The sequence below is a fragment of the Calonectris borealis genome, chromosome Z (assembly GCF_964195595.1).
Source record: "Calonectris borealis chromosome Z, bCalBor7.hap1.2, whole genome shotgun sequence".
In the NCBI taxonomy this organism is placed as follows: domain Eukaryota; kingdom Metazoa; phylum Chordata; class Aves; order Procellariiformes; family Procellariidae; genus Calonectris; species Calonectris borealis.
In genome coordinates, this window is record NC_134352.1 from 60,679,494 (window position 1) to 60,693,517 (window position 14,024).

The 14,024-nt window shown below is 38.0% G+C and overlaps 1 protein-coding gene across 2 annotated transcripts in view; it reads left to right on the forward strand.

The window, feature by feature from the left end:
* The window catches only part of PDE8B (phosphodiesterase 8B), an 83,916-nt gene that overhangs the window by 40,814 nt on the left and 29,078 nt on the right, over positions 1-14,024 (forward strand). For both annotated transcript variants that reach the window (XM_075136306.1, XM_075136307.1), the window contains exons 3-6: positions 4,461-4,651; positions 5,966-6,025; positions 7,051-7,108; positions 11,431-11,519. In XM_075136306.1, the coding sequence (XP_074992407.1) occupies positions 4,461-4,651; positions 5,966-6,025; positions 7,051-7,108; positions 11,431-11,519 (398 nt within the window). The remainder of the gene's footprint in view (positions 1-4,460; positions 4,652-5,965; positions 6,026-7,050; positions 7,109-11,430; positions 11,520-14,024) is intronic.

Genomic DNA, 14,024 nt, shown 5'->3' on the forward strand with positions numbered 1-14,024 from the left:
TTTGCTGAGTTTTGGACAGTGGTTTTGGACTGTGCTTTACAGGTCCCCAGTCTAAAAAATCACACCACTTCCAACAAGACAGGTTGAACCTCAGCTTAAGGAGCAACAGCTCTCACCTGTACTTGCTTCTGTTTCTGTGTGTTTTGTTCCTGTGCCAGTAAACCGATGCCAAGTGGGATTTTTTTAGAGCTCTCAGATTATAGGAAATTAAATAATCTTAGTCTTTAACATTGCTCTAGTGATACAGCATTCATTTGAATTAACAGTTTGGGTTACTTAACTCTGTAAAATACAGAGACATTTAGTCACCAAGCACCTTTTCTATTTTGGTTTTTTTCCCCCCAATATCTGGCTACAGAGGAAAAACCTACATGTGGAAGAAATGTTACTCTCAGGGAAAATAAATCATGTATATATGCATCATAAAGCTTTACATTTTTATTTCTGTATTAAGCATTCAGTCGTAATGATGACTTGATCTGATGAAACTATTTGTTTATAATATAGTAAGACTGTGGAACAATGGCTTCAGCAGAAGACCAGTCTTCGGTTTTGCAAGGAATTTCAACATAAAAGTGTGGAACTCTTCACAGAAAAATGTTCTTTAGACTATGATCATCTTCAGAAAGATGGTCAAGCAGATATTTAACAAATACAAATACTCCTAGTGCTATGTCAGGATTTTGCTTTGTAGAAATTGGATTTGCCAAAATATCATAGTACCAGTGTTAGCTGTTATAAGTGAAGATTTTTCATGTAAGAAGGGAAAGTGGGGTTTTTGTTGCTTTTAAAAGTGTTTGACATTCATCTTGTGAGGTGTGGATGTTATTTTGTCCCTACATTACACAAGTCAGAATCTATAGTTCTACCACAGAAAACCTTAAGTAAAGCAGAAAGTAGACCTTAAGTAAAACCATTAACAGAAGAGTTTTCCGTAAAGACATTGTCATACACTAACTTATTTACAGTAAAGGGAAAACACTTTATGTAAACCCAACTCCTTTGTTTGTGGAACAAGCCACATTACCTCAGCTAATTTGACAAGTATTGCTGACATCCACTCATTTAAAAAATATGTGTTAATCTTTTATTCCATCTTGACAATGGAGTTACGTGTTTCTCTGTGCAGTGCAAACAGCTGCTCAGCATCACATTTTAAATGTCTATTTGTGGGTGCTTAATCATATTCACAATTGTCTAATAAGTCAATTTAGTTTGTTAAAACAATTGCCACCGGGGCTTCTCGTATCGATGTTCATTTTATTCTGGTGCATGTTTTATGCTGTAGTGGGACACCTGTGCCAACCTCGAAATGGCCCGTGTTTTTTGTCTGAGAGGTCACCTTACTTGTGACTGTGACCTGACATAAACCATTTAAGAGATTCCTCGCTGGACTTTATGAACATCTGTGTTAGAGGACAAATCTGGTTTGGTTTGTACTAGATCGTGACCCAGGTGCTGCTGGCCTTAGGGGGCAAGGGGAAGAGTCCAAAGCAAACCTACCAGCTCCGACTCTCAAAACACCCTCCCCACAAGCAGCTTACGCCTCTGCCCTGATTTTGTACCAAGGCCTGCAAATAGGCACGGTTTGGTTCCGAGACCTTAGAAATGACCATGATAAAAGTACATGTAAATGCGCTTTCTCCAGAGGACACAGGAGAAAGGTGTTTTTTATAAACATTTAGTGCACGTAAAAAAGCTGTCTTATCCGTTTGCAGAAGAGTTTACCAGGGCTGATAAAGGTTTGGATTGGATGTGTCCCCCATTCAAATACTGCATTTTCTCACCTCTTAGGACATTCATTGGCCATCATCTCTTTCACAGCATTGACATCAAACTCTGTTGCTGTTCTGATGATGGTGTTCTTCCCTGTTGAGCTGCAAATGAAACATGATGATGCACAGCATTTTACTGGTCCATCATGCAAATTTTTGGTGTAACAAGAGCTCCTCCCTAACTTAATTCAGAGCCACTGTGTGTTTTCCACCTTAAAACTCTCTTGCTGCCATAAAATAACATAAAAATAACTAAGCAAGTTCATTTTTACTTCTTAAGTTGCTGTTTGTAATTTTCTCAGTTTCGTGTGGTACCCTATGTGTCTGTACTCAGCCGGTGTCTCTTGTTTTATTTTGAGCTTTTTAAAGCAAATCTCTGTCCATTTTCTGTATTTGTATGATAAACTGGGAACAAGACATGCAATAGTTGTGCGAAGCAAATACTTAGAAAGATGATAAAAATTCCAATACATCACCAAAAAATGTAAACATCTCCACAGATGTTCACAGTGCTCCTAAAGCAGGGCAGCACTGAGTAAAATGACCTTTTTACAGTAACACTGACAAATTATACACCAAAAAATAGCTACATGGGTTTTTTGCCAAGAAACACAGATTGAATTCAAGCTTTTCCATGACAGGGTTATTTATATGGATTGTTATATTTTTATCTTGACTTTGAGAGCATATTTTGCAATATACTTCTAGTTGCATTATGTTTTGATGGTTTAGAGTAAGTTTCATATAAATATTAATGAGAAAGCATGGTAGTAATACTTTAAAAAACCTTTTAAAGTTAATATTTCAGAAGGATTCACATACTGATAATTGGCTACCAGTGGGAGATCCAGTGGTTTAATTATGCTCCATTATTTCACAGCTGGTAAATGATTACATTTTGCAATTCTTTATTTCTAAATTGGGAATGTTGAGAGAAGGAAGATATCAAAAAATATGCCTCAAAAAAACTGTTTTCTGAACCATATTGTACCGCTCAAACTAGGAATGAAATAAAACTAATAGCAGTTGGAACCAAACAGAATATTGTATCAGAGTAGAGACTTTACCTGAGTATCCACAGACAAAGTTTGCAGCTCAACCATGCCACTGCTTTCCAACACTTTGATGGCTGGAAGAAAATCGGGGATTAGGTAGAGTGATAACAGTTACCCTCGATGTTAAGTGTCAATACCCCAAATCTGCTTATTGTTAACTGCAATTAAAAATACTTTTTCTAATAAATTGAAACTTCTTAAGTTATTTCTTAATATTTATGGAAATTCTATGTATATAATTTTCTTCCACTGCTCATGAAAACTTGACTGGTTGTCCTGCCAGAGTAACATTACTTGATTTGTTTATTGTTTAGAATTCAACAATCCAGACAGCTCAAGATAAGAGAAAAGTTATGGTCAGCTTTTCTAGTTTCTAGACTGATGGTGTGGAATTTCATGTGGTGACACCACAGCTGCATAGAGCAGCACAGATGAAATGTTATTGACCTTCCTTATGGGCATTTGGGGCAAAATTTTGCATATTTTGCTTAGACAGGTTGTTTCAATGAAGGCAGGGGATGACTTTTATTTGTGAAATGAACAGGATTTTGCTTTATACATAGATTATTCTCCAGCTGCTGCCTTTCTGTGCAATTTGAATAGCTGTGGATGAAATTTTGACTTTTTGAGGCTTTTCTTTTTCACAGCATATTTGCACTAAATGAACATTTTTCTTCATCTGTCACACAGGGTGGCATGGTTAGTGATCAGTTGCTATGGTAAATATGTGCAAATTGTGAAGGGGATCGTCTACATGACTTGTGTTTCTAGCAGTGTAATTTGTATGCTGATAATATGTGTATTATAGGACAAGGATGAAAAATTTGTTCTCTTCTAAAAACACTCTTTCACACAAGAAGCACACAAATAGAGCTATTTTCAGCCTATATTGTGTGTCAGTTAACAAACAGACTTCTACAGCATCAATTTGATTGTTAGAACAGTGCCTCAGCACGCATCCTACCTGATCTTGTGTGAGCAGTTCCTTAAGTGTTTGGTTGAAGTTGGTGAAACTACTTCATATATTTACATAATTAGGGACAATTTATTGGGTAAAAATTGTGATGTTTGCATCAGTTTTTTTCCCTTACCCAGCCCTGTCCATACCTGCTTCTCTGTTGTTCTTTTCAGTTTTGAAAGAATATGGGTTAACTCCATTTTGTTGTATATCAAAGGAGAAATAATGGATAAAACTGTGTTATGTTAATTGTTTGTCTCTGAAGAGTGGTAATTAAGGCAGCTGCATTTCAGACAGTTCATTACAATTAAAAGTGTGTGCAGCTGGGATGGCCTGATGAGAGTGGCAATGATGTTTGAACACCTACCCATCTACTCTGGGTGGCTGCTGATTTAATTTGAACATGAGTTAGAAAAGACTCATCATCTGGCAGCTGGTTTTGTCCTAAATATCAGTCCTACGCAGTTAACTATTGGTTATCTATTGATAATCACTCTACCTATTAGGAAAGTTGTGCTACTGCGTCAGCCGTTTTACAGACCGTAGTTCCATCTTCCCACTTTGAAAGTAGACTCAATCTCTTGTGTATCAGAAGTGTTTGTTAAGATTTGCACCATGCAGAGAACTATTTTGTATGTTTAATGTGGTACTGCTGTTTTGCATGCTTTGCAGGTTTTGCTGATCTTTGCAAAAGAAGACAACCAAAGTGATGGCTTCTGGTGGGCTTGTGACAGAGCTGGATACAGGTGCAATATTGCTCGGACTCCAGAGTCAGCGCTTGAATGTTTTCTTGATAAGCACCAGGAAATAATTGTTATAGATCACAGGAACTCCAGATATTTTGATGCGGAAGATATCTGCAGGTAACCTAAAGGACCTTATGCTTCTCTTGAACTTCAGAATATATTGTACAAAACCAAACCTCCTAATTTTAAAAACAAAAAAATAGGAAAAAAAAAAAAAAAAAGAACTCCCAAAACTGTAGTAAAATGGAAGTTTGGGGATTGAGGCCAGGAGGTTTGCATACATCTATAAGAAGAGAACAACATGAAAAATACACTTTTGGCAAAGCTGAATTGTAGAATTGTCTCTTTAGGTCATGGGCTTCTACCTGAGCATAAGCCAGAGCTGTTGTGAAATTATTTCCTGCTGTCTGTGCCTGCTTCTTTCCTGGGTTACTGCTGCAGCGAAGTCTGAAGCTGCAGGGCTTTAAAGGAATGTGTTTGTTTGTCCACTGGGTCAGGCACTGCCAGCTCTTCACAGAAGTTCACATCACTCTTCTGGTCCACATGACGCTGTCTTAGCAGCTCTAAGGTTCCAAGTGCTTAGTATCGGGATTCCTGCTAAAATACACTGTTTCAGCTGAAGCATACATTTTGTACCATACACCATACTGTGCTTTGCAGTCCATCTCAAGTTGAAATTTGCCATGTTTATGACAAGGAGCATTTTAAAGCTCAAATACTTGTGCTGATGGAAGTTCTTCTAAAAGACCAACAAATAAATATAAAGACTTTATTCAGGACGGTGTGACATGATTGAAAAAAGTAATCTTTAGCCAGTAAAAGGTGAATGGGGTGTTCTTCTGATAGTTGGTCATATTTTTTTCAGTTTCTCAATAATATGTAAAGTGGCAAAATTTTGTTTATTCAGCATTTCATAAATTATAGTCTATCGTATACATTTGCTATACCCTCTTTTCTTACTTGCATGCCCCAAAAGCACTTCCCACCCTCTAAAGAAAATTTTACAATATCTAGAAGGACGATGGTAAATATGGGAGAAGGTGGTGGAGATTCTTGTTTAAATTAGCTAATAGGTATTGAAAATGCATTGTGTAGACTGACCTTTCTCAACCTATGCATTAAGAGCAGTCTGCCCCAAATAAGCTAAGTAAACAGGGCAAACATTTGCTGGGTTATAAGAGTGGATTTGAAGAGCTGCTGTTCATGCCCTGTGTTTTTGGAGCTCTTGCCCCGTCACTGCGTTGAGCAAAATCTGAGGAATCTGGTAGCAAAATGGAAATGGATTGTCTAACTGGGGATAGGTAGGTTTTGGCAGTGTGATATCCTATTTTCTAGCCTCAAAGGTCCTGGTTTTCATTTATATTGTCTGTGAAGATATTCAGAGTAACATTGAGAAAGCATGTGGTGTAACTGAGAAATTTGTTTCCTCAGGTCTATTCGTGCCACAAAACCATCAGAGCACACTGTAATACTAGCTGTGGTTCCACGCACGTAAGAATTACTGTTTTGTGAAAGATTTTTATTTTACTTTATAAGAATGTTACGTATAATAGTTATCTAATAACGGAAAGTATCTTATTAGCAAGCTTCATAGAGTAAGTTTAATATTATTTTACCTGAAATGGGTTAGTGATGTTTTATGTAGCCTATTTAAGTATTTGATAACTTTGCATTTATACAGACTAGTACTACCCCTATCACCTCCAGAGGATCATAATGTAATGGCTTGTATACTAAGAAAAAGTAGACAGCTATGTGTTGTGTCTAAAAGAAAAAAAAATAGAAAGTTGTGTATTACTTTCTAAGGGAAATAACTAAATCAAATAACACACTGTGGTTATTAGGGAACTGGATAATGGAGAAAACTTCAATCCTGTTGGTACTAAACTCACCAGAATGTTGTCCTGAAATCCTTATTCAGTAACTCGTACCTATGTATTCAGGCAGAAATCTTACCGACTTAAATACATTGTTTATCAAATACCTTCAAAAAAGAGGCCTTTCCTGTCTGTGTTAAAACTCCTGCACACTACTGAATCCATTCTAATTTTATTATTTTCCTAGCTCAATTAAAATATTAGGAAGTAGAATGACAGGAGAAGAACTATTCCTGCCAAAATCAGAAAATAGACCAAGTTTGCTGCTGAGCAAGACTTTACAACTTGCTTCACCTTTTACTTAATAACACTTTTTCAGATTCTTTCTCTTAGGATATTACAGGATGTCTTTTATCCTCTTCATGCTTTTTTTTTGTGATGCCCTTGTGTGTCTGTGAAGAGACACAGGACTTCTGTAGACTATCTGTCAGGTTTGCTGTAGGAATAACTATCAGGTTGTAGTGATAGCTGCAAATACCTGTAAAAGAAGACTATAGAATCAACTTCTGTAATAGTATGATTTTATGAACGTATTTTATGCAAGAGTGTTCTCACTGCATTCATTATGTTTAGTTAACTATCTCAAATTTATATCATCTAATTCTTAAATGTTGTGTGACCATACATTTTTTTTTGTAGATCTGCTGACCAAGAAGAGACTTCTGTTCTTCCCCTTCTTAATGCAGGCTTTAATAGGGTATGTATAAATTACATGTTTAATATAGTAACCATGATTGCTTTGTAAATTCCAGACACTTCTACTTCCTCAAATTGAGAACCATATGTTTGCTTCTGTCAAAAATTTATTGATGAGAAACCAGTGGCAGTCAATTGGTATTCTTTTCTTTTCAACAACGTATCCAAGAAGCATATGAAATAATCTGTGATCTAGCTAATCCTTCCAGAATAAGCAAGAATACTGAGATTAATTTCTGGGCGGGTGGTGGGTGGATTTTGTTTATGACTGCATTAAAAAACCAATGATGGGGGATCCTGATTAATGTGTGCTGCATATCTCAGCATGCTGAGGAGTCACCCAGACATCTCTGTGTGCCTCAGACTGCTAGGATTCCTCTTCTAAAGGGACTACAAGCCTAGTCCAGCTCCTCCTGATGTGAAGTTTTGGGTTTTTTCTTTTTCATGAGGTCCGTTGTGTTGGCTTGCACCCGTTCTTCTCAGGACAGCGTTAGAGGCTCCCTTGTAGAGGCAGCAGAAGGGAAGATAACTGCTCATACTGTTTCTCGAAACAGCTTTGTAGGAGAGAGCAGAAAGGCAGGAGTCCTCAGTTCTGAAAATCTAGGTTCAGTTGCTTACTCTTTTCCAACCTTTGTGTGAGTGGCTTTGGATGGGTATTAATGTTATGTTAATGTAATATAAATCAGCTGTAATATTAAAGTTAGCTGTTCATAAGGAAGGTTATGTATTGAAGCAATAGAAGCGCATCAGTGGACACTGTAGTTAGGGAGAATTAACTATATAGACTTAGGACAATTAACTGTAGTAAGGAAAAACAGAGAAGGAAGGGAATTCCTTCAGAATGTCATGCTAATATGCTCATACTGAGTCAATTTTCTGAGCTAAGTCATATTTAGCTTGACTTTCTTTACAAAGAATCTCCGTCATAGAAGGCCACTAGATTCGTCAGGCAAGACTTGCCCTTGGTGAAGCCATGTTGGCTGTCTCAAATCACCTCCTGTGCCTTAGCATAGCTTCTAGGAGGATCTGTTCCATGATCTTCCCAGGCCCAGAGGTGAGGCTGACAGGTCGGTAGTTCCCAGGGTCCTCTTTTCTACCCTTTTTAAAAATGGGTGCAATGTTTCCCTTTTTCCAGTCACTGGGGACTTCACCTGCATGCCATGACTTTTCAAATATCATGGAGAGTGGCTTGGCAACTACATCAGCCAATTCCCTCAGGACTCTGGGATGCATCTCATCAGGTCCCATAGACTTATGTGTGTTCAGGTTCCTCAGCTGGTCACAAACCTGATCTTCTCTTACAGTGGGAGGGACTTTGCTCCCCCAGTCCGTGTCTTGCAGTCCATCCACTCAAGAGGTGTGATAAGAGAGGTTGCCAGTGAAGGCTGAGGCAAAAATATTGTTGAGTACCTCAGCCTTCTCCTCGTCCATTGTTACCAGTTTGCCAGTCTTGTTCGTTGGGGGGGGATACGCTTTCTTTGACCTTCCTTTTCTGGCTCACATACCTGTAGATGACCTTCTTATTATTCTTTGTGTCCCTTGCCAAGTTCACTCCAGCGGTGCCTTGGCCTTCCTGACCTCATCCCTACACAACCGGGCAGCGTCCCCATACTCTTCCCAGGATGCCTGTCCCTGCTTCCACTGCCTGTGCGTTTCCTTCTTGCCCTTTATTTTTACCACCAGGTCTCGACTCGTCCATGCCAGTCTCCTGCTGTCCTTCTCTGATTTCTTACATCTGGGGATTGAGAGCTCTTGTGCTTTATGGGAAGCGTCCTTAAAGATCTGACAGCTCTGTTCTGCTCCCTTGTCCCTGAGGGCAGTTTCCCAGGGCGTCCTATTGACTAACTCCTTGAACAGCTGGAATTTTGCTTTCCTAAAATTCAGAGTTCTGACTTTACTCTTCGCCTGACCCATACCTCTCAGGACTGCAAACTCCACCAGCGCATGATCACTGCAGCCCAGGCTGCCTCCAATTAGCACCAATTAGCTCACTTGTATTGGTGACCATCAGTTCCAGTATCGCATCCCCTCTGGTAGGGCTGTCTGTTACCTGGCTTAAGAAGTTATCCTCAATGCACTCCAGGAGTCTCCTGGATTTGCCTACAGCTCACCAAGCTACTTTTCCAGCAGGTGCCGGGTTGGTTGAAGTCCCCAGTCAAAATGTACTGTATAAATAGTAAACTTTTTTAAAAGAAAGTATTGTTGTCTGCCTTCTAATATTTTAGAGTTAATAGACCTTCATGTTCTTGTGCCTCATTTAGATGCACAGATTAGAAAAAAGAAATGTTTCCTGCTTTTTTCAAGTCCCAGTTGATTTCTCAGCTTTGAGTGAGCCAGTGAATGAATTGCATTAGTACTATAAACTTAAATAAAGAGATTCTGTGCATCTGCAGAAGACTATACAACAGTTAAGAGCTGGTTCAGCACTTCAATAAGCTGCAAGTCTTGGTTCTTAGCTAAAGAATTGTGCTGAGATAGTGGCTGATTTTTGTCAGTAAACAGCACTACTTTAAAATTCATTTATAAAGAGCTTTAGTATGTTCTAGTAGGTTTAGTTTGTAAAATAGGTTGCCATCATTATTAAATTGTATATTATTGATCGTTTTCCTTTTATATTATTTTAAATTTAGCCCAAGCATATCTGAATATTTAAAAGAGCACCCTAAAACTGAAAATCTAAGTCTACAGTGCGTAGAAGGCAAGTTTGTTTGCAGGCAGTTTGTTATGCAAAAACATGACGTCATTTGCACCTTTGCTTTTGCCAACTTGATATTGTGCCTTTTGGTTTGCCATGCAGTCACTCAGTGCGTGAAGTGAGAGTTACAGAAATATTTTAAGATCTTAACATTAAGGAATGAAGCAGACACATGTCAACAGTTATTTTTAATTTTACTTTTTTTACATATTTCTGGCAACTTGGGATTAAACCATTGGTCCCCAAAACAAAATTTTTCATACAGGAGAGAAGTGTAGATTTCTTAAAAGCCATTCTTTGTTCCTTGGAGATTTGAGTGCTGCCTCCTGACACTGCATCCAGCTGTGCTGTGAGAACTAGTGACAACACAGGGTATTTTCTGTGAAAAGTAGAGTCGGTACATGTATTTCTAACGGAGTTATTTAGCTCTTCATAGCAGAAGTTTACTAAGGAGCAGTAAGGTTTAACTGAAGTCAGAAAATCTACTTCTTTTGTATCAACATAAAGTTGCTGATTTCAGCAGGATCAAGCACAAGACCTTTCAGCTTACTACCTTTGCCTAACAAAGAGAGGATATTCTCTTCCATCTGGAGTATATAAAAGTTTGTTAACTGTTGTCAGCATGCTCCTTACTTTACATACTTTTCTGCACTTCTGAATTCATAGTGACAGCTTGCTGAGATTACTTGTGGAGCAAAGTTACTTCACCTTTTGAGCTTCAGCTGCAATATTTGCTTGAAAACAAATGAAATGCCAAATACAATTTTTTTTCTTTTTTTAGCATAACAGTTGTATGTCTCTAAGGTATTCCATTTCCATTCCGAAGTAAGGCTAGATGTTCAAAAGGAAACATCAAGGCAATACTGGTTTTGTGTGAGACTGTGTTTGGGTTTTTTTAGATTATCTGTTTCTAACCAGATAGAAACAGATTGCTAAAACCAAATGGCAAAATTCACAGTTGAGGTTTTAGCATATTTTTATACTTGCTTTGTATTTAGATAGCCATGCTGTCTTAAGAACTAGAAAATCATTGCTGGGGAAAAGATCATTACTGAACATAAAAGGTACAACTAAAGCTTTTTATTTCTATAGAATCACAAGATGGTTGAGGTTGGAAGGGACCTCTGGAGGTCATCTTGCCCAACCTCCCTGCTCAAGCAGGGCCACCTAAAGCAGATTGCCCAGGACCATGTCTACACAACTTTTGAAGATCTCCAAGGATGGAGACTCCGCAGCCTCCCTGGGCAACCTGTGCCAGTGCTCAGTCACCCTCACAGTAAAAAAAGTGTTTCCTGATGTTCAGAGGGAACCTCCTCTGTTTCCGTTTGTGCCCATTGCCTCTGGGCCACTGGGCACCACTGGAAAGAGGCTGGCTCTGTCTTCTTACACTTTCTCTTCAGATATTTATATACCTTGATGAGACCCGCCCTTGAGCCTTCTCTTCTCCAGGCTGAGCAGTCCCAGTTCTTTTAGCCTTTCCTCACAAGAGAGATGCTTAATCACCTTCGTGGCCCTTTGCTGGACTTGTGCCAGCTCTCATTATAAGGTTAGAGTTTTAGATGCAGGAACAGAAATAAGAGTTTAAAACCATTCCAATCTATTTCACGCACTCTTGATTTGTCTTCCAGCAATTCATGGAGAATAGCAGCATAACTGCTTGTTACAATGAGCTGGTTCAAATAGAACATGGGGAAGTGCGATCTCAGTTCAAATTACGGTATGTAGAAGTGTAAGAAACTGCAAACATCAACCGCTTGGTCTACATGATTGTATCAGGTTTCTTTCTGCTTCTTGCCAGCTACGCATATATGTGCTTTGCATCTGTATGTTAACTAATATACTACACCTTTATTTCTTTCTTCTCCTATTGTGTAAAGGACAAATTTAAGTGCCTGAGAAAGCTTGGTCTGTGTATGTTTCATTTACTGGTGGTTTAAATGATGGCTTTCCTTAGTGCAAAATGCAGTACATGTCCTTTATTCTGATGCTTGCTTGTATCCCGTATGTCTTGAGGTTCCCACGTTGAATTTGGCAATGTTCTAGCAGCCATTACTACCAGCATTAGTCAAGGCAAGATCCTTTAGCAGAAATATTGCAGAACAACAATTTCGGCTCATTTAATTGCAAAGGTAGCATTTTTTAAATGCTGTCTTAAGTGTAAGGTTTATGGACTGCAAATTTACATGACAGTAAAACTTCACAATGTCATTCTTGATCTCATGTGTGTGAGATTTCATATTTGATAGCTTGAGCTGAACACAATCTTGATCCGGCTCTTCATACCCCGAGTTTTTATTTTCTTGCTTGGGCAAGACTTGGCGGACCACGAGCACAGGTTTTTATCTTAGTGAGAAATTAAATTACTTTCATTCCCTTATCACTTTTTCTTTAATGTGACTAATTTTATATTTAATACAGGTGCTTATATATGCATGTAAATATTTTTGCAATACAACTCTCTGAAAAAAAAGGCCCTTGAATTTGAGTGTCATGCAGAGAAGGTGTAGTTCCCTGGGTGTCATAAATTAATTCCAGTTCCATCTACAGAAAATATTATCACTTTTCTACAGGTTTCGGTGTCTGTGTTTAAGAAGTAGACTTTTCTAAGATTTTTTTTGCAAACCAATCCCAAAGTGACTTCATGTTCAAGTGACTACGTGTTTGTGCATGCAGAATGCAATTACAGAAAAATTTTCAGGGAAAAAAAATAGAATTTGGGCTCACACAATTTTTAATATGTGTTTTCCAAAACTCGGCAGAAACATAAAAGCAGCTGTGAAATTTTAGAAGTTGATTAGGTGTTATGGTGGTCCTGGTTTGGTTGTTGTTTGGTTGTAAATGCAACATGAAATTAGCACAGATCAGAAACATCAGTTTTATATAGAAAGATTAAGCTGTCATTCATACACACAATGTCTGTAGTTTATATTTCATTTCAAGAGCAAGATGCAAATACAGTTTGAGCATCTCTACATGAGCAGTATCAAATATGAATGCAGACAATTAAAACTCCAACACAGGGAGCATGATTCATATTTACCATGTTTTTCTTCAAGTTTATTTATAGCCATCTCAAAAAAATCTTAAAATTCATTAAAATTAGAAGGAAACAATGTCAGCCCCCAGTGGCATTTCATCTACTGGCAGTTCTTTCATCCATATTGTTTATGGAAACAGCCGTATACCACCCACTTGTAATTCTGCTTGCTTTTGCTGTCTTGAATGTAGTTACATAAACTGTGAGCCTACTTTCTTTTAATTTATGTAAATAATAACATTATATAAAATGTATTGTGTGTTATCATGTCTTTTGTATATTAATAATCCACATTATAATTATTTATGTGTGTGTATATATATTCACTTCACCTCTGAACATGACTGTTTTGGGAGCCTTTGGCAGCATTGCAAAATACTATTAAAAAAAACAGTGGTATTTTTGGGTTTGCTACTGCCACTGCCAGATGCAGTCCCAGAATAGTTAAGTAGTTTAAAGACTTTAATAGATGGTTAAATAGTTAATACTGCTCATCATGTAACAAGCACAAGTAATGCTTATAAGCAACATTTGTACTAACATCTGGGGGCATGAAGTAGCCTTTTAAAAGATAAACTTTCTGAAAAGGCATGTTTGTAACTTGGAGAAGCTGATGTCTTGCAACAGAGGATTTCCCCCTACCTCTGCCTGATTAGGCACGTGCTCTAAATGAATTTGCCATTAAAAACTAAGCAGAACTAGTGTTTAGTAACGCTATTTGCTTATAATTTGTTTTCATCCGTGTGGTTTAATTAAGTGGGTAAAAAAGTGTTACACTGTATGTTTATCCCACTGGGTCTCTGATCTGTCGGCTGTCTCAGTAGGTCTTCTATACAGCTTTGTAAAAGTGAAAGGGAAGAGAGAATATTTTCAGAAAGTTAGTTGGTGGAATTAGACCCAGGATATTTCAGGTGTTCAGATACAAGAGAAACGTGGTGAAAAAGTAGGACCAGGCCAAGAAAGCAGTATTTAAGGTCATGTCTGTGGTCAGAAATGTTTTTCCATTCCAAGCGTGGACTCTGCTTCTCCAAGTAGCTGCTTCTGATTTGAAGCTTCGTTGGACATCTGTGGGAGGTGTGTATTAATAAAAGAGGATATGGGCCATTTAAACTTGTAATTTTGCTGGCTTGGTTGCCAGATCAAATGAAAATACTAAGGTTTGAATAGTGCAAACATAGCTGTGTG